General features: G+C 40.1%; 1 protein-coding gene and 1 long non-coding RNA gene across 2 annotated transcripts in view; one reads left to right on the top strand and one right to left on the bottom strand.

Moving 5' to 3' along the window:
* LOC134162024 (uncharacterized) overlaps positions 1–20,587 on the bottom strand; it is an 83,923-nt gene that overhangs the window by 710 nt on the left and 62,626 nt on the right. The gene's annotated exons all lie outside the window — the stretch shown is intronic.
* TTC33 (tetratricopeptide repeat domain 33) overlaps positions 4,586–20,587 on the top strand; it is a 45,494-nt gene continuing 29,492 nt past the window's right edge. The window contains exons 1-2 of the mRNA XM_062615441.1: positions 4,586–4,637; positions 4,733–4,961. Of these exons, the coding sequence (XP_062471425.1) occupies positions 4,741–4,961 (221 nt within the window). The 5' untranslated portion in view covers positions 4,586–4,637; positions 4,733–4,740. The remainder of the gene's footprint in view (positions 4,638–4,732; positions 4,962–20,587) is intronic.

The raw sequence follows: 20,587 nt of genomic DNA, 5'->3' as shown, positions 1-20,587 counted from the left end.
CTTGTGATGTGGGCTGATGCCAACCTTATGAAGTTTAATCATGCCAAGTGCAAGGTCCTACACCTGGATCAGAGCAATCCCAGCACAGCTACAGGTTGTGCAGAGAAGAGTTTCAGAGCAGCCCTGCGGAGAAGGACTTGGGGGTGTTGCTTGATGAGAATATGAACATGAGCTGGCTTCAGTGTGTGTTCACAGCCCAGAAAGCCAACCATATCCTGGGCTGCATCAAAAGGAGCGTGACCAGCAGCTCGAAGGAGGTGATCCTGCCCCTCTACTCTGCTCTCCTGAGACCTCAGCTGGAGTATTGTGTGCAGTTCTGGTGTCCTCAACATAAAAAGGACATGGGACTGTCGGAATAAGTCCAGAGGAGGGCCCCGAGGATGATCAGGGGGCTGGAGCACCTCCCATATGACGATAGGGTGAGAAAGTTGGGGCTGTTCAGCCTGGAGAAGAGAAGGCTGCCTGGAGACCTCATAGCAGCCTTCCAGTATCTGAAGGGGGCCTTATAGGGGTGCTCGGGAGGGGCTCTTCATTAGGGACTGTAGTAACAAGACAAGGGGTAACGGGTTAAAACTTAAGGGAAGTTTAGCTTGGATGTAAGGAGGAGGTTCTTTACTGTAAGGGTGGTGAGGCACTGGAATGGGTTGCCCAGGGAAGTTGTGAATGCTCCATCCCTGGTGGTGTTCAAGGCCAGGTTGGACAGAGCCTTGGTTCACATGGTTTAGTGTGAGGTGTCCCTGCCCATGGCAGGGTGGTTGGAACTAGATGATCTTAAGGTCCTGTCCAGCCCTAACTATTCTATGATTCTATGATTCTGTTCTATATGCGAAGATTTAAAAAAAACAAGATTTAGAAGCTATCCTGAGTCCACAACAGTGGTGAGAGACTTAAATGCTGAAGACACCTTTGATAGGGTGACTATAAAGATAGACTTGATAGCCTAAAACACAGTGTTGCCCTGTGAAGGGGGATGGTCTGATCTGTGCATATACCTTAGTGTAGCAGCAGCACTTCGATACAGCTCTGTGTCACATGTTGACTTAGCATATACTATTTAAAATTCACTTTGCAGTCGAAACTACATATATGGGTTAGGTTTTCCCAAGGCCACATTGATATCAAACTCTGCTGTTTAATATTCTAACTTCTCTGTTGAATATCGAAAACTGATCGTGACAACTTAAGCACTAATATTTAAGAAGTTTTCAGTAGTAGGTTGCAACTACCTGTAACACCCTTTTGCATTTATGTTTTTTGCAGCATTTCAGGGAGAAAAAATGAACCTTATGTTAAAATCAGAGCTAGTACTTGCACAAAACTGTAGTCTCTTGTAAATTGGATATAATTAGCCATTGTTCTATTTCCATCTAGCACTAACAGGCATACACAATAAACTATGCTGTAAAATGTTTAGTTTTGCATTCAGTGTTCTCTTCAAAACAAGCTTCATGATCCACTCTCCGAGGGAGAGGCTGGAAATCAAGGCATTATTGTGAACAGTGAAACCTGGACTCTTAAAATGCAATGGGGATCCTTGCCAGTGACTTGGAACTTTATCCATGGAAAATTACTAGCTACAGATATGAAGAACAGTTTAATCCAAGCCCACTGGCTTCAGTCCAGAATTTCATCTGTTAGGAATATGCACAGAATCTGAAGAAACATAAAGCTGCTTTAAGCCCTGGAACTGTGATAACTGCGTTCTGGGCAATTGTGTGATCTGCCTAGTATGTAGGTGCAAGTTAAAATTTCAGTTCTTTATCCTTAAGTGTCACACGTGGTCCTTGTGATGCAAGGTTGTATTGTACCTTAAAGAGAAAGATTTTTCCTTAGATAAAACTTTGGGTTTAAACTCCCAAGATCAAAATGTCAGCAAGAGGGACCAGCTGCAAATCCTACTTCTAAGTCACAGTTTTAGTCTTGTAGAAATTGGTTCGGATGTACTTAATAAATCATTGTGTTAATCTGTGTTACCCTTTAATTCTGAAGTAGTTATATATTGCACTTGTACAACTACAACAAACGCACAGGTTTTTTAATTGTAGTAATTTCTCATCTGGAATTGGTTTGGGATCACTCTTGCATATGTTTAAACTAAGTATATTTATACATGGTGCCTGACCTGTGTGATGCTGATCACGAATGCAAGGTGTCAAGGTGCAGAAAGCTTTGATACACTTTTTTTGGCCCTCTGTGCATTAAGGCAACCATAGGTTTTCCTTTGTCTTGTTATCTGGAGCTCTAAGGAAATTTCTGGCAGCAGCATACTGTATCTGTAGTTTTAAATAGGGTAAGTTTATTGGTATGATAGATCAGTTTAGATGGCCAGAAGTTTTCTGACCTGAAATTTTTATAGGGGAGAGTGGGGGATTGATAACTTTGTTAAATCCAGAACAGTTGTCTGTTGTGTGACTTTCCCATGCTTTGTAGATCTTGTTGAAACTGCTTTCTTCACATGTTCCTACTGATACTGCAGACCTTTCTTTAGTGTCGTGCTATCTGCCAACAGTCTGTGAGGCAAAACTTCTTTAAGAAAGCTGCCAGGGTTGTAAGGAGGCAACTTATGCAAATACACAGATTGGTCAAGTATGTTACTTTGTGTTCCCTGTTGAAGTACCTTGAATTATCTTGCCTTTGTATTGTAATTTTTTCAAAAGCATGGATGAGCCTGACTGTCCATGTGCAATATAACTCACTAGATAAGGGATAAAAATTCATCTTGCTGGTGCAATACTGAAAAAAGGAAAAAAACTTTCATGTTTGTCTTGCTATGAGTGTTTAATACAAACCTGGAAATAAATTTTATTTTACCATTTGATTACCATTGTACGATATGAAGTCCTGTTCTTTAAGAAAGATGTGCCTACTTCCTGTGTTCATTTCTTTTGACAAAGATGAATGGCAAAAATGCTTGTTTATACCTGTGTAACTTTTTAAACCTTCAAAACCTAAAACTAAGTAAACCTGAAATACTAAATCATTGTGTCTGAAACTTTGTGCATGCTTTCATCTAGAGTTATAAATTAACATGAGGACTGTTAGACATGTTTTTGAAACAACAGCACTTACTGACTTCAGCAGCAACGTGACACAAGTTACTGCAGCATTAATTCCCAGCAGGGTACCAGCCTAGAACCCTGACTGTGTCTTTTCCCCTTGGTCTTGTCAGGTGTTCCCTTTGCTGCTGAAAGCAGTTTGAGATGGAAGGGTTGCTGGATGCTTGTGCAAAGGTTCCCCTTGCCCCTGCCCTGTGGTGACCCACTTTGCCTGCAGAGAATCACAGACTGGTTTGGGTTGGAAGGGACCTTAAAGCTCATCCAGTTCCAAGCCCCAGTCATGGGCAGGTACACCTTCCACTAGACCAAGTTGCTCTTAGCACCATCCGACCAGGCCTTGAGCACTGCCAGGGATGGGGCAGCCACAGCTTCTCTGGGCAACCTCTGCCAGTGCCTCAACACACTCCCAGTAAAGAACTTCCTAATGCCAAATCTAAATCTACCCTCTTTCAGCTTAAAGTGGTTATCTTCCACCCTGCTCTTCTCGGACACTGTGGATAGTTCTTGAGTCTCGGTGTTTGCCCTTCTAACCAAGGAGCAGCCTGTCTCGCGTTTTTCCTCTTTTTTAGGAAAACCTCTCTTTCCAGGCTCGGTCCTTTCCCTGCGCAGTGTTTCCCTGGCACTCAGCTGGCCCTCCCTCACCTCTTCCCTGCGGTTCCCGAGCACTGCCAGTCGGTGCAGTCCGCGTCCCCCGGCGGTGTTGCTGTGCTCAGCGCTGTGGCACCCACACGCTTAGACCGCGCCTTCCGCCGTGCAGCGGACCCCTCACGCCTCCTGCTCGGCTCGCGGAGGCCGCACTTCACCAGCACTCGCCAACGCGAAGCCCCCTGCGCGGCAGCCTCTCCCGGGGAGCACAGTTCCGTCACGGCGGGACTACAGCTCCCGGCACGCCCAGCGAGGCCCTTCCTGTCTTCCGCTTCCTGTTGGCTGGGGTCAAGGGTGCCGCGGCCCTTGCGACCAGGAGAGCGGTGTTTAGGGAACAGCCGCAGGTAAAAGCGTCTTGCGGCGGCCCTACGCGGGGATCAGGTTGCTGCGATCAAGCCGCGGCGGGACGCGGGCGCTGACGGGGCCACCTCTGCGCAGGCCGTGGCCTCCTCAGCCTTGCCGTGGGTCGGCGCCTGCCGCCTCGCCGCCGGTCGTGCGGGGCCGCGATCTGGGGATGGGTGGCGGGATGTGCGGTCTCGTCTGGGAGCTGCTGATTCAGGGCGCCTCTCTGGCAGCTGAGTGGCTGCCGGGTGGAGCTTCCCCGCAGCCTGGAGCGGGGGGAGGCGGACCGAGGGCGTTTAAGTCCGTGCAGCGGAGTGTGCATGGCCGGTGCCGCTTGACCGGATTATGTCCGTGCCTGTGATGTGTCTCATTAGAACGAGTCGCTTCCTTCCTGTGTTGTGTGGTTTCAGACAAACGTGATATAGGGCTTTCTGGTACATCAGAGCTCTGGCCTTTGTTTTATTGTTTCCTTTTTTTTTTTTTTTTCCTGATGTCAGCCGCTTGCAATTGCTCAAAGGCTATGCATGCCTGTCTGACATCTCTGGTGAAGCTCATGGGCAGAGTTTGCACTGGGGAGGGACAGTCTGTTACATGGTATTGTATTAGAATCGAGGTGAACAGGGTGTATTTTTTCATCTATGCACGTGAAAGCTAAATTACCTAATTACTGAAAATACATTTATCTCTAGTTGCCCAGATGGCTTCTTTTGGGTGGAAGAGAAAGATTGGTGAGAAAGTTTCAAAAGCTACTTCCCAGCAGTTTGAAGCAGAAGCTGCAGATGACAAGGATGTGACTAATGAAGATGATGCTAACTGGGTGCATGCAGCAAAGAGAAGAAAGGAAATTCTCTTAGAAGACTGTGTAAAGAAAAGTAAGGAGCTGAAGGAGGAAGGTGCAAACTTGGCGGAAAAGAGGAGGTACTTATGTTAACTTACTCCTTTTCATTGACTTAACAAGTGCTCAATGATATTTTAATCCTTTCTCTAAACAGTAGGTAATTTGCTAGCAGCTGCAGTCACAGTTTTCACTTCTAAAATAGTGATGTATTTTTTTCATTCCACCTTTACTGATTGAAACTAAATAAACAGTTTCCTTTGGTAGTGTTGGCAGCTGTGAAATGAAGTCTATTCCATCTCATTTTTGTGTGTACACATAACAGAAAAATGATAGAAGGAGGGAAATGAGAAGTTGATTGAATCTCACAGTGAGGTAAGCTGCACTGTGCATAATGCTTTAGCTACTCTGGTAGTTTTCTCCTCTCTTGTAAATTTGTTTTCTCCCTTATTAAGAGTAAGCTTATTATACAGTGCCCAGGCAAATGATTCAAAGCAGCTAATGCTCTATTAACCTGTCTAATGCTTTTGGAAAGTCAGGTTCAGGTAGCTGCTCTGATATCTTCTGATAGCAGTACTGAGTGTTGAGAGTTTGGCAATTTTGGAAGGATATTGTAAAGATGGTTCTATTGTTCTATTATGCTTTAAACAGAAGGTGTATTTGGCATGGCAGGCGTTAGAAGAGGCAAAGAGGGACTATAAATTATATATTAACTACATAATTTGGCTGGATCTTCTCTGTAGAGGGGAAAAAATCAGTTTCAGGATTAGTCCCCTTAAAATCTTCTGAGTGCTTGATATCTAAATCTGTATGTTGACTTTACCTGAATGAGCATCTCCATTTTATTCATTGTCCCAGATCAGACACAACATTATTTCCTGATAGAATCAATTCCATGGTAAGTCAGTATGCGCTGCTGAGATGTTAAACTTCTTGTTATCAGAAATTTTATCCTAAAAAAGGGTTCTCTGGGCAATATGGAGGATGAACAATTTGGAGGTTTAAAGCAGGCAAGTTTATGTATGATAATAAATACACCCTCTATGTGGTCTGCTCTGATTTAAAATATATAAATATAATTAAATACAAAATGTCTTTGAGAAAAGTTTTATTTGCAAATACTTAAATACTGTTTCCTCTTATACTGTTTACTTGAATGGTGACACTGTGCGGGGGGCAGTGACTCATTTCTGAAGATCCTTTTGAGTTCCTGTGTTATGTAATTCCTAAATGAAATTGTGAAGCATTTTAAAGTTGACTTTGTGTTTAGATCAGCTTTAAGCATGCAGCCATTGTATTAATACTTTTAATGCAGTAGCTGAATAATGATAAAATCCTGGAATGGCTTGGGTTGGAAGGGACCTTAAAGAACATTTAGTTCCAAACCCTTGCCGTGGGCAGGGACATCTTCCACTAGACCAGTGGAAGGTGATCTAGTGGACCAAGCCTGGCCTTGAACACTGCCAGGGATAGGGCAGCCCCAGCTTCTTTGGGGAACCTGTGCCAGTGTCTCACCACCCTCATAGTGAAGAATCTTTTCATAACATCTGATTTAAACCTTCAGCCATTCTCCCTTGTCCTGTTGCTACCTGTCCTCATAAAAAGTCCCTCTCCAGATTTCTCATCATACCTCTTTAGGTACTGGAAGATGCTTAAAAATCTCCCCGGAGCCCCTTCTCTTCTCCAGGCTGAACAAGCCCAACTCTCTCAACCTGTCTTCATAGGAGAGGTGCTCCAGCCCTCTGAGCATGTTCGTGGCCTCCTCTGGATTTGCTTCAACAGCTCCATGTCCCTATTTTCTTGGGACCCCAGAGCTGGAGGCAGTACTGCAGGTAGGGTCTCATGAGGGCCGAGCAGAGGAGAAGAACTGCCTCCCTCAGCCTGCTGGTCATACTCCTTTTGATGCAACCCAGTATATGGTTGGCTTTCTGGGCTGCAAGGGCACACTGCAGGTCATGCTGAGCTTCTCATCAACCATCACCCCAAAGTCCAGGTCACCCAAGTCTCCCAGGCTGGTTGCCTTACTATTAGTAGCTGAAAGCACAGAATACACACATTGAGTCAATTAGCATCTTAACACTGGAAATAAATTATTCAGTGGTCTGTATAAAAGTAAGTCTGTTCTGTCATTTTCAGGATATAGAGGTTGTTACATAGAGCTTTCAGAATGTAGAGCTTGAGCAATAGAGAAGACCTTCTAAATGTTTTCCTTCTACAGCTGGTAATCACTAATATTTACTGTATTTACCCATATTAAACAGATAGATTTTTATTTCTGTCTTACCTTCTGTTCTACCTTTGCCTTCCTCATGTTTGCTTTGGCTCTTCTGTATCTTTGTGGATTTTTGTATTCTTTTTTGATTATTTTTGTGTATTACGTAAAGTGTAATAAATCGAACTGCACCAAATAATCTTTTGTCTTATGTGGCTTAGGGCAGGGAGATAACAGTCTGCTGCATATTTATTTTGAACAGACGTAATATTTGATGCTTTAACATATCTTAAGTTGATCTTTGAGTTTTCTTTTACCTGTCAGTTGGAAAACAATACAAAAGCTTAACCCATCCGTAAGTAGGAACATAAGTATTTTTTTTGTGAATTTAGTGAGAACTGCATTTCCTCAGAAGTGCTTATAAGACCTACTGAGAAACACTGAATGGCTTGTAACAGGTTTGAGGAACAAGTAAAAAGAATTAAAATGCAGCTTTTGGGAGGTTTGTACGACATAAGCTCCATGTATTAACATTCTTATATCTGAGCTTTAACAGAAGTTCTGACTTGAAATTGTAGTTTCCATCAATTACTGTAGCACACTCTATACAGTCTAAGCAATTATGGTGGTATGGTGCTGTCAGAGTGCATACCTTTCAGGCAGATTTTTCTCTGAAAAAAGAGATTTCACATAGATTAGAGGCTAAACTCACAGTAGGAGGCTTTTATTACTTGTTACAGGTGGAATAGTTGACATACCATTACAGGGAACTTGAGGAAGCAGACTCGAAAGAATATTTATTCTCTCTGGTGGAAAGTTCTGGTAAGAGAAGGCAACGATGCTGCTACATCCCCACCAAGGATTTGTTAGTGTCTGTGTATGCAGCAAGTCAGTTTCTGTGGATGTATGAGATCTGGACTTGTGCTTGTAAAGTGAATCTCTGTGCTTCCTGGGGGAAGGAGTAGCAAATGGGCTTCTCATGGATCAGAACTTGTACAGCTTGCTTTCTTTGCATGCTGGCAAACTTGGAAGTGGCATGGGTGAATTGTTCTGGAGGTGGCAGAGTTTTCAGCTTTTATATGAGCTGCTTGAGGATTATTTCTACCTGCTGTAATGTGGGTTTGTGAACCTGTTAAACTGAGACTGGGGCACACACAGAAGAAAAATGGTAGTGAAGAGAACAGTTTCAGACCTTGATCAATAGGCAGTTTTTAAGATGATGGTTGAATGAGTGATCTTGCTGTCAGAACAGAAAAAGGCAGATACTTGGAAGAAGGGTCACACTGTATGTTTTTGGGATATGAGGGAAGAAGCATTAAAACAAACATGTACAAACATACACACAGTCTTGGTAAACAGACTGTTGTCTGCTGGTGGAAAGAACAGAGAATATTCCAGAGGAGAAATTGGTTTTGCTTATATGAAACTTCTAATGCTGGCAGGTTATCCAGCTTGTGACACCAGTATAGATGTGTCTACATACACTGGAAATAAAAACAAAACATGAAAAGAAAATCAAAACAAACCCAACATAAACCCAGACAAAACCCAATAACAAACAACAAAACCAAACAACCAAAAGAAAACCTAGAAACCAACAAGCATAATCCAGGTTGATAGTCCTACACTGTTTTAAATCCAGCATAATCCTAAAGGATAAAATCTCATGTGCTCAGCCTCAGTATTTTGAATACAGCAGTTTGCAATTACTGTCTATTTTGACTGGTAGATAGGTCATCTTTGACTGTGGAATGGGTTTAGATGAGATTCAACAGTGAAATACAATGTCCTGAAACCTACAGCATGTAGACAGCTAATAGCAAGGACAAAAAAAACTTTTCTCAGAACTGCCATCTAATGGAATTGCATATGCATTAATACGGCTTTGCAATCCCCCTGTGCTCTTTTCAAACTACAGACATTTTCTTAGCTGGTCCAGTAGGTGGAGATAGAATTCTTCTCAATATACCCTGAAGATGAGCAAAAAATGCTCATCTAAGTACTTATTTTTCTTTTGCAACTAGACACTATTAGGTTTAAATCCTTCATTTGCATTTATTTTTTCTATTTTGCTAAATACAAGTTAATACTGTTCTCACTTCTGACGATATTTATTTGTTGTTCCATATTTCAGTAAAAATATCTCCATCTCTAAAACTAGTATTGATTTGGGAAGATCATATTTTCAGCTGGAACACTCGTACATTTTGTCTGAGCTTATAGAGATTCACCCATGTTAAAATAAATAGTTGCAGTCACTTTGTCACTTGATGTTTAAATTGGTAAGGTTTACTCTTTCTGTCATTAAGCTTTTGCAGCAGTAGATTAAATAAGGACATGTCAAAGTGCTATGAGCAGGCCAGATAATAGGTCAATTTTAATGAAACTCTTTTCTAGAGGAATTAGTAAGAATAACTTAAATTAATTTTAGAATCTACTGAAAAAAATTTAACTTCCGTAAAGTGCCACTTCTTCCACATTTCAGCAATAGAGGCTTTTTTTTTCCCCTCGATGCTAATATGCCAGCATCACTTCACCCTGTGTAGCATATGATTCCTTAGCAATCTGAGCTGTAATTGAGTTTTTCTTTCTTACTCGACATTGTAAGGTGTTTGCCTCAGATGATGAGGCACATTCCTTTAAAAAGTGTGCTTAGTGGAAAGCTAATTTATCAAAAAATAGTATTTTTAGCAATAGAACAGGAGAATAATGCCTGTTTAAATCAAGTTGAAAAGCCTGTCATGCTCTTATAACATTTGTGTTTGTTGAATTTACTCATGTCTTTCAGGTTTAGATTATGATAAGCACTGGATTACTAATGAGTTATGAAAGTGCTAAAGTAATAAAATTGCTCTCAAATTATCTTGATAATTTATACTGATGCAACTAATGTGACAAAGGGCAAAGGTCATTGTGTTGAAATCACCTTTCAATTTTCAGTCAGTTAAACTGATGTTACTTACATAGTATAGTGTTAATAAAGAGGTTTCCCAGAAGATCCAGCAGCTGTCTGTGGCAGGAGTATTTCAGCAGTTTAATAGGCTCGTTTGCATTACAGAGTAGCCCAGGAGAAGCATGGTGTGGTAGGGAAGAATTAGGGACTCAGGAAAGCTGGTTGCATTTTTCTCTTTTTTTCCCCCCCAAGGTATCTTCTCCAAGCTTGAGAGTGGCTCATCCTGATGAGGAGGACATGAATAAAAGGTGATAGTAGTCCTGTGTAGATGTACAGGCCTCTCCTGACAAAATCCAAACATGAAATGGATAGGTGGGAGCAGGGTTATGTGGTCCAGAGCATAGAGACCTTGTTTGACTGTAAAAGAATGGGTTTAGGAAAGCCGAAGCCTGCCTGTAATTGAATCTGGTGAGTAATGTGAATGGCAACAAGAAATGATTCTACAGGTGTTTGTATCTGCAGCAAAAGGGAGACTGGGGAAAATGTGGGTTCTCTGCTGAATGGGCTAAAGAATCTAGTGACAAAGGATGCTGAACAGGCCGAGGTACTCAATGTCTTCTTTGCCTCAGTCTTTACTGATAAGACTTGCCTTCAGGAACCCCAGGCCCATGAGACGAGGGAAAGTCTGGAGCAAGGAAGACCTGCCCTTGGCAGAATAGTATCAGGCTATGAAATACTTAGATAAACCTGACATGTACAAGTTCAGGGGACCTGATGGGGTGCATCTGTGGGAGCTGGTTGAACTTACAAACTCTTTACTGCATTTGGAAGGTCATGACAACTGGGAGCGGTTCCTAAGGCCTGCTAGAAAGCAAACATCACTTCTTCATGAAGGATAAGAAGGAGGATTCAGTGACTTACAGGCTCATCAGCTTCTACTCTGTCCCTGGGAAGGTGATGGAACAAATAATTCTGAAACCATTTTGAAACACAGGAGGTACAAGAAGGTTATTGGGAGTAGCTGACATTAATTAGCAGAGGGGAGATCATCCTGATGAATGACAGGTTGACCAGAGAACGATGGGGACTTTCCATCCTTGTTGATACTCAGAACCCAACTGGACGGTAATAACCTGGGCAACCTGCTTCAGCTGACCCTGCTTTGAGCAGGGTGTTTGGACTAGATGATCTGTAGAGGTTCATTCCAATCTTGGTTGTTCTGGATTTAATCCCATTAAAATTACAGACACATTTAAAACCAGAAGGTAGTTCCTCAGACTTTGAATTTGATTCTGTAGGTCATTGGTGTGGAACCTTTCTTGGTGGGTGAGAAACTTGTGTTTATTTGTTTCACTAGTCCATATGTGTCTTTGGTGGAATGCTTCGGTTACAGAGAAGGAGACAAAAAAATGGGCAGTCTTTTCTCTGTCTTCCTACCATCTCTGTTTGCTAACGGACTTTAGCAAAGATGCATTTTAAAAGTTAGAAAATGAAAAGGATTGGGGTAGTAGATAATCTGGAAGTCTGCAAACTTAGCTTTTATTTCTGCCTCCTAGAATAGTCTAAAATTCTGTTAGGCTGCTGGTATATTGCATCAGAAATACCGATTCTTATGGAGGAGTGATCTGAAAGCCTTAGATTTTGTAATGAAGTGCGGGGAAATCCCTGGAAAAAGCTTATAATGAAACTGGAAGGATGTAGTAAGTGCTCACTCCTACTGTCATTTGTAGGCTGAAAATAACTGTTGGGTATCAGTCTTAGATGTAATTTGCATGCACAAGGTATAATTAGCTGTTCTGTATAGTGCTTACCTTTTTCAGAATGAATGACCAATGCCACTCTTCCAAATAAAATGAAAATTTTTAATGTCAATAATTATTATCTTTGATTACGTTGAGTGTTTTCTAAGGTAAATCATGCAAGAATGCAGAGAAAATAGGCTTACCTGTTTTCTTACCTATTTTTTACTTCAATACGAGTAGAATTTTACAGTACAAATAGGGGCTTGATTGCAGTGGTTATGACTTATAGTCAAAATACCTGATCACTTCTAAATGTTTTTCAGTGTTTAGTATTATTGTCTGTTATGTCTGCGTATGTATGTATATATGTATATGCATATACACAACTTCCTTGCTGTTAGCTTCCTTGACAATACTTTATACTTGATCTGCTCACTAAAATGAGGCTAAGGGTGTGTAAACTCTAACTCTTGAGTGCAGAACACATGAGCTGAAACAGAAAAGACTGAGCAAATACGGACTTACCTCCATAAAAAAAAAGCACATTATTAGAACATATCACTTGTTTTGCAGGCCTCATAACCTTTCCACTGAATTAAAAAATAAGTTCAGGGAGTGTTTTACAGTGTTTAACACCCTCCCATAAATTGCCATGTGAAGTAATACATTAATTTTTGTCTAAGTTAATTTTTATTGCTAGACATACTGTTTTTTCTCACTTACTGGGAAGAGTTGTTGCTTCCTTGTGATACATCTGTTTCTCCTATCTCCTTCAGGAAGAAGTTCTTTGCAGAATGTTGAAGTAGTTCCTTTATTGTAAATTGCTGTTTAATGTAGCTAATTTTCTTTTGTTCTGTCAAACATTATTTTCCAACAATCGGTTATTTTTTGGGAAAGCAGGAGTTCAGTTTAGAAATTGTAACTAATTTAGTGAGGATTTTTCTGAGTGTTTGTGCAAGAATAATTGTAGATTATTTGAACTGTAGACAGTTTGAATGAGTTTTAGAGCATAATTTTGCTAGAATTATTGCTGCCTGAGGATATTGAATTGTAAGGTACTGTCCATGTGTATTTGAATGTATGTTTTTGTAGGTATGTATTTGTAAATAGAAACAGAATGAATATTTGTCAAACAACTGGACATAGACTGGAATAATTTTTTTATGCACATATATTTATATTCTCCTTATATAGAAAACATAATTGATGCCTATATGTCATGCTGTGTGACTTTAGGCACTTAGTCAACCAAGATATAAATCTTTATTTGTTCAAGGTCTCTTCACAATGTAAGGAGACAGAGGTATTGGCATAATTCAGATCACTTAAGAGTTTAAATTGGGATTTGGAGATTCCTGTTGCTTGCTGTTAACCTTATAGATACATTACTCATGTACAGGACCAGTTGTAGTGCTTTTGCCTTCCTGAACAGGGTGGCTGTGGGAGAGTGCTGGCCGGCCAGAGCCGTGCCAAGGACTACTCTGTAAGACAGAGAGTAACATTGCTGAGGTGCCCATGTCTGGGAATGTTCCTGGGCTAGTGCATCTGCTAGTGCAGATACAGCCCATGAGGCTACAAGGTGACTGGTCTTGGTGTGAATGCTTCAGGTTAGTTGCCTAAACTTGTGTGCATGAATCGGGTTTGTCTGCTGGTATCTGTTGGAGGTGAAGGATAATTTGTTATCTGTCTTTTGATTTAAGTGTAGAGTCTAGTCCTTCTGTGCATGAAATATAGTCTACAGGGCTCTATAAGTGAAAAGCTCTTGTATTCACTGGACGTGTGCTATGTAGTGTTTTTTAAATGAACTCTTTGAAAATGTGTCTGTTTAATTAGAACTCTAAATATGTATGTTGCTGCAATTGAAGCATAAGAAAGAATTATTCTTAAGTAAAAGTTTCATCTGTATATTTTAATTTGTATGTATCTAATAATATCTCCAAATTGAGGAGTCAGGCCTGACAATTATGTTCTTCTGTCCCCCTAATGCATGTGAAGTTACTTGAAAATAATGGATGCTTGCCTCTAATTTTTACATTTCATAAAAAAGATCTGTATGTACTTCTCAGTAATCAATAGGACAAGAATTGACTGTTTCTAAATTTCTACTTTGCTAGCGGCATATAATGCTTCTATTTATGACCAAACGGACAGCTTTTGTTTATGACCAAATAAAATACTTGCATCTAATCCCAGAGTAACTCTGTAGTACTATTTAAGGTTCTACCAGGAACTTCAAAATGTAATGGACTGCAAATAACCGTATGCAATTTTTAATTTTTTTTTACACCAATATTTTACATTTAATTTTTAATCGCTCATCATGGCTGTGCTTGAAAAATTAAAAAAATAGGTGAAAGCAGGTGAAAGCACATGTACTGGCATATGTCTAGCCTTGTAAATTATACACAAGTAGAGAATTAACTCTCTTTACCTTTTCTGCTTTATTCTTGTAGACATTATGTGGTTTTCTTTGACTCTGATGTGTGTATGCCATGCAGCCTTGGAGATATTTTTCCTCAGCATCACTTAAAACCTTTTACTGCATATGAGGGATAATAAGCATATACACCAAAGTGCACCTGGTGCATTTTCATTTCCTCTAAGTGTTCTGTTGAGATGAAGTGCTCTATCAAAAGTTTCTCTTACAGCTGGCCTCTTTTCAGAACTGATCTCTGAAACTGTCTTCAATCCTTTTGTCCTGCTGCATATTACTGCTGTAAACTGGCTGCGACAGGGGCCATCTTTTGAAATGCTAGACAAAGTGGCAACAAAACTATCACTCGCTAGCCTGTAGAAACCAGTTTCTGCTAGCAGGTCTGTATTGGTAGATGGTGGCCACAGATTCAGGTATACAATGCAAAAAACTCTAGCAAGTTAATGAACATCTTTCTGACTTGAGCTAGGAGATTTTTCCCATAACTTCTACTGTTAAGTACACCTAGTTGCTTTTACTTGAATAAAAACCCTTTTGTATTTAGGTTTTTTGTTTGGTGGTGTTTTTTTTGTGTTTTTTTTTTTTTTTGGGGGTTTTGTTTTTTTTTTTTAGAATACTATTTTTTTTCATATAGGGGACACTGCAGGGGAAAAAAAATAAAGTTATGTCCTTATTTAATACCTTTGCCCAGTTGCTCTTAAAAATCCCCTAGTTACTGTTGCTTCCGTTCCCCCCCTGCTTTGTTTTAATTGTCTTTATCATGCATGGAGTTTGATTTTTGAAAGAGTAATTCCGTTCACCTTGCATGATCCTCATTGAACCTGTTGCGTACCTGTTGTCCATGTCTTCTAAAATTAACATGTTCTGCATTTAAGAGATCATAATTGCTCATCAGCATTTATTTCAGGAGTTTTCAAAAGAAGTAGGCTATGTCAATGTGTTTTGCTACAAAGATCTATGCGTGTGTCAACTTGTTTTCTAGTTCCCTACATGGTGTCCTCCACATCATATGGCATAAGAGTACCCTTAAACTGCAAAGGATGCTTGGTAGTAAAGGCTCAGAATAAAAATTCTTTAAGAACAATGTCATGTTCAGCCAGGTCTTTTGAAGGGTTAGTCTAAGTAGCAGCTGGAGAAGATCAAGACTGATACATTTTCTTTTTTAATTTGTGGAAATACTTGACTTCTAATTGTTTAAGAGATGACTTCATAACATACTGTACTACCACAAGAAAAATGACTTGTAAGGGTCTTGTACACTAACATGTGGTCATCATACTAATGGAAAAATAATTTATTTTGGTTCTTGATTTTCCTTATTGCTCTTTTTCCTGTTCAGTTATTTGCATGGGAGTTAATGATTTAATAATTTTGTAGACAATTGTTAAATTGTATCAGGGATGAGTTATTTGAAAGCAAGGGCTTGTGTAGATGCTACCTAGCTGTGGTTGTTTACAAGTCAGGTATCTAGTCAAAGGTTGCAGTTCCATCACTGGTTAAGCTGATTTTAGTCAGGGTTGATGTCATCCAGCTCTCTTGCCCTCTCATTCCAACCCTTTGCAGAGTCCCATGTTTTTTTGTTTTACCCTGTGGGGAGCCACCTTCGAATACTAATTTGTCACTGGACTAGAGAAGAAGCCTGGCTGGAAAATAGCCTTCTTCAGGTTGCTGACTCTGATATGTTTCACAAACGCGTTTGCTAAAATAGACGGGAAAATGGGTGTCAGAGTAAGTGGCTATTGTTTTAAGCCCAGCCAGTAACTCAGAACCATGGAGCTGCTTGCTCACTATCCCCCTTCCTCTCCCGCCCCGCTTCCAGAGGGATAGGGAGGAGAATCGAAAGAATGTAACTCCCACGGGTTGAGGTAAGAACAGTCCAGTAACTAAGGTATAACACAAACTACTACTGCTACCACTAATAATAATAATGATAAGGGAAATAAAAAGGGAAGAGAATACAACCTCTCACCACCTGCTGACCGATACCCAGCCCGACCCGAGCAGTGATATAACTCTACTGGGTAACTGCCCCCAGTTTCTATACTGGGCATGACGTGCTGTGGCATAGAATACCTCTTTGGCTAGTTTGGGTCAAGTGTCCTGTCTGCTTCCTCCTGGCTTCCCCTCCTCCCTGGCAGAGCATGAGACTCAGAAAGTCCTTGGTGAGAGTAAACATTACTGGGCAGCAACTAAAAGCATCGGTGTTATCAGCGCTGTTCCCAGGCCGAAAGTCAAAAACACAGCACTTCACCAGCAACTAAGAAGGAGAAAAATGACTGCTACTGCTGAACCCAAGACAGTGGCCAAAAGCAAGGGGAGGCCAGTTCTTTCGTTCATGTGGTGGTGTTTTCTAGTTGCTGCCTGTGTGTTATGGTCACTGTACTGCACTTAAAATTTGAAATAGATGTCTGTGAATGTGTTTTAATTCTCAGGCCAGACATTTCTGGTTTTACACTTTCTATATGTTCACTGCCTTCAGAATGAGTCTAATTCTTCACTCACTTTGAGTGAGTGGGCCTTCAACAAATTACTTGGCTAGTAAGTGACTGGGCTACTGTGTTAAATGCAGAGCAGTTATGTTCTCTAATTTTAGCAGTATATAACTGAAGTACACATTTTTTAGGAGATGCAGGTGCAGAGAGAGTCATAACATGTCAAAATTGTTAACATATACTGTCAAGTATTTTTGGTAAATTGACCTATAAGAAAGAGGTGACAGACACTGTACATTTTTCTTAGTACAGTGATTCGGGTGACCATGCATCCATCCCAATCTCAAGAATCATGAGATTTATAATATCATTCTCAGTTTTCTAACAGGGTGTTTAAATACCAGAAGTCAAAGTTTTTAGGCAAAAAACCCATACCTTTCTACCTGCTAGAGTAATACCATATAGTGACAGAGATAATGCATCCTTCCCCTCTTTCTTACTCCCTGAAAAAAAATTAGAGAAATTTTGTTTTTTGTGGAGAATGGAAGTTTGCTGATTTGGAAGCCAGCTCAAACTGATAATTTTTACAGGCTCCCATTCTTACAAGTGTATTGATCATGTTTTCACACCAGTCTCGGGAGTTTCACTGACTCTAGAAATTAAATTGCAAATTATAAAAACATTGCTTGGTTTATCTTTGGCCTGTCAGCTGCAATAGAAGTCCAATATAGTAGACCGTGGCTTATGCTTTTTGTCTTCTGCAAAAATTAAGAAATGACAGTTAAGATAAAGTGCAGATGATAGTTGAAGATTTTTTTCTTTTGTAAACTTAATTCTTTGGATAACAGATGTTGGCAATGGACAATGGTTTGTATTCAGCTGGCTCCACATTCCTATTTTACTGTTAAAAATGGAGACACTTGTTAAATAGGATAAACTTACTGTGAGGAGTTCTACAGCTTACAATTCTCTTTAGGAAGTTGAGTCTGTCTACAAGCTTTAGTACAAGCTTTCCTTTTCCTGGCAATCAGCTTTTGTGATGATCATAAATTCATCCTTAGTGAATTTGTATGTTGACATAGAGGTTTCTAATTGTCTTTAGTCTGTCAGTGAAACTCTTTTGTTTGTTGAAAGGTTAACATTGCTTGGTATTTGTCACACATAACTTATTTTCCTGGACATTTATTTGAAGTATTGCATGTTCTAAAATAGAACTGTAGTTCAGTGAAGTATTTCAGCTTTCAGTCTTCAAAGACCACTTCTGATCTGAGTATGATTAATATTTGAGACTTCAAGAAGGACTTAAATAGGGATCTAATAAATAAAAGGTTTGTGTAAAGCATTCTGGGTGATAAGATAGTAAGTTGAGATTGAAATAAAAATTTTCCAGTATAGAAAATTTTGGTTTAGCCAGCTGTTGCTAGACTGTCTTTCCATCACTGCCAGATTGGAAAAAAAATACGTGGAGTTCTCAGTGTGAAGGTGGTAGGAAGCTATTTGCTAAAAATGCCTGTTTTTTATAATGCATTCAGTTTCATGACTATCACAACTCTTGTTTAGTAAAGTAAGGATAGTGAAGTTCTCCAACTTCCAAACATACATTTGAGGTGTTAAAAGTTTAGCTATCATGTGAAGCCATTACAACATAGCAGTGTCATCACTGCCTAAGTAAAGATCTGTTCTTTGTGTTCATGCAGCCAAATGGAGAATTACACTGGGGAGCTGCTTAGTGTTTTAAAACAAACTAATGTCATAACCTGTTATGTTAACTTGGTTTAAGAAGCAAAAGCTTTTATAGCCCCCCTAGGGGCTAGGAGGTAAACTGAGGTGGAAGAGTGCAGAATGACTTACAAGGACTCACTTAGAATGACTCTACAACTTTATATTAAGACATTTGTATTTGCCTTTCAAAAATGTAGAAGAGCTCCAATGCTTCTGTGTTGAGGGTGGAATTGCATGAACGAGATTTCAGAAATTGTTTTAGTAGCTGGTTTCGTTTGTGGGATTCAAAGTGAGAAATGAATTCCAAGCAATACTAGAAAAAAAATTCATTGACATACAAAATCAAAGAAATGAATGCTAAAATTAGAATTGTGAACGCTATCATTCGAGGAAAGGCTGGATGGGGCTTTGAGCAACTTTGTCTAGTGGGGTTGGAACTAGGTTAGCTTTATTGTCCCTTCTGACTCAAACCATTCTATGATTAAAATGTCCTAATTGATTTCCAGAATAAATTGCTGTCATAAAATCTTAGGAAGTCGTATGTAAATTGCTGGTGTAAACAGCTATTACAGGGAGCATTGCATAAGTATGGGAGAAATCTTTAACCTAGGTTTTTTCCTCTGGGTAAATTATATTTTTTTTTAGTATATTTTAAATGATCGTGAGAGTGACAAAGTTATGTAGTTTCAGTCATCATATTCTGCTAATAAATTGAGATTGAGAGAAATTTTAAATAACAAGCAAAACTGGAAAAAAATCCACCAAGTTGAGTGCATTTCTCAGTCTAAAGAAATTACACTGATGCTGCTAGAGTTTGTTGAGGGTAGCTTAAGTCTAGGAAAAGAATTTGTAGAGCGAGAAGGCTTTTACAATTCAGACTTAATTATACTTAATCAGTGGGATCAATTTGATGTTTAAAGAGGGAAGATAGTAAATTATAAATGTTAAAGGACATATTTTTATCATTGAGGCACTCATCCTTTATCGGGATGCAGTACCGAAGCTATCAGTCTTTGATGGCTTCCATATTTTTTTGACTCAGAAGAGGGGATCTTACAATTCACAGATGCATTGCAGCTATGTGGAATATGGCAACAAACTAGTGTCTGTTGGCCTGGTTACTTTTCTGAAAGTGAGTTGTAAATCTCTGGGTAGTTTAATGGGAAGGGCATACTTCAGAACTCAAAATACTCTTTGTAGATGATCCCTGCTAGGTAGAGCATAGGATTTGAGTCATAAAATTAGAGGAGGAGTTAATTTTGGAAGTTAGGCTTCAGAAGCACAGGGTAGTGTGGACTAAATGGCTTAAGTATTCCCATCCAGTAATTAATGTAGATAAAACCATGTGAAATATTAATCTTCTGTTGAATGTTTAATGTTTTATTTTGCATCTCATGCTATGCTATAGGAAATATTAAGGAGAAAGTTCAAACAGTTCTTGCTGTTACTCTGTTTTGATAGGCACTACTGTGTGTATGCAAAATCACACTGCCAGCAAAAGTTATCAGTCTGAATCTACTGGTTCTTCTAAAGTTCACAGAATCATTAGGATTGGAAGGGACCTCTGGAGGTCATCTAGTCCAACCCCCTGCCAATGTATAACCTTGAGCAGGTTATATGGCAACGTGTTCAGGCGGGTTTTGAATGGCTCCACAACCCCCTTGGGCAGCCTGCTCTAGTGATCTGCCGCCCTCAACGTAAAACTCTTCCTTGTGTTGAGGTGAGACTTCCTGTGTTTTAGTTTATGGCCATTGCTCCTCATCCTGTTGCTGGGCACCACTGAAGAGAGTCTGGCACCATCCTCCTGGCACCCGCCTTTGACACATTGATCTGCATTGATGAGATCTCCTCTCAGTCTACTCTTCTCTAGACCAACCAGGCCCAGTTCCTGCAGCCTCTCCTCATAGGAGAGGTGCTCCAGACCTCTGATCATCCCTGTGGCCCTCTGCTCGACCATCTCCTTGTCTTTCTTGTATGAGGAGCCCAGAACTGGACACAGTACTCCCGATGTGGCCTTATAAGTTGCTTATTCGTAGAAACATAACAGTATTGGAAGGAACTAACTAGCTCTGTCACAGAAATTGAAGCACAAACTTGCCTCATCTGTACCTTTACAGAACATTTTTGCTTAATGTGACTGAGGCTTACCACTCCCTGTCTCTGCAGTGCTGGCAGTGAGAGTCCCCATTCTTCTTGCCACTTTTCTGTGTATGATTTACATGTTAGTCCTCTTGGGATTTATAAATGTCTGATACTTTCCTTCCTGGAATCAGT

Source organism: Pezoporus occidentalis, unplaced genomic scaffold, assembly GCF_034315485.1.
Source record: "Pezoporus occidentalis ecotype Australia unplaced genomic scaffold, CSIRO_AGI_Poc_V1 ctg181, whole genome shotgun sequence".
Taxonomy (NCBI): Eukaryota; Metazoa; Chordata; class Aves; order Psittaciformes; family Psittacidae; genus Pezoporus; species Pezoporus occidentalis.
The sequence above is the reverse complement of the archived record's forward strand: the minus strand, read 5'-3'. Positions and strand labels throughout refer to the sequence as shown.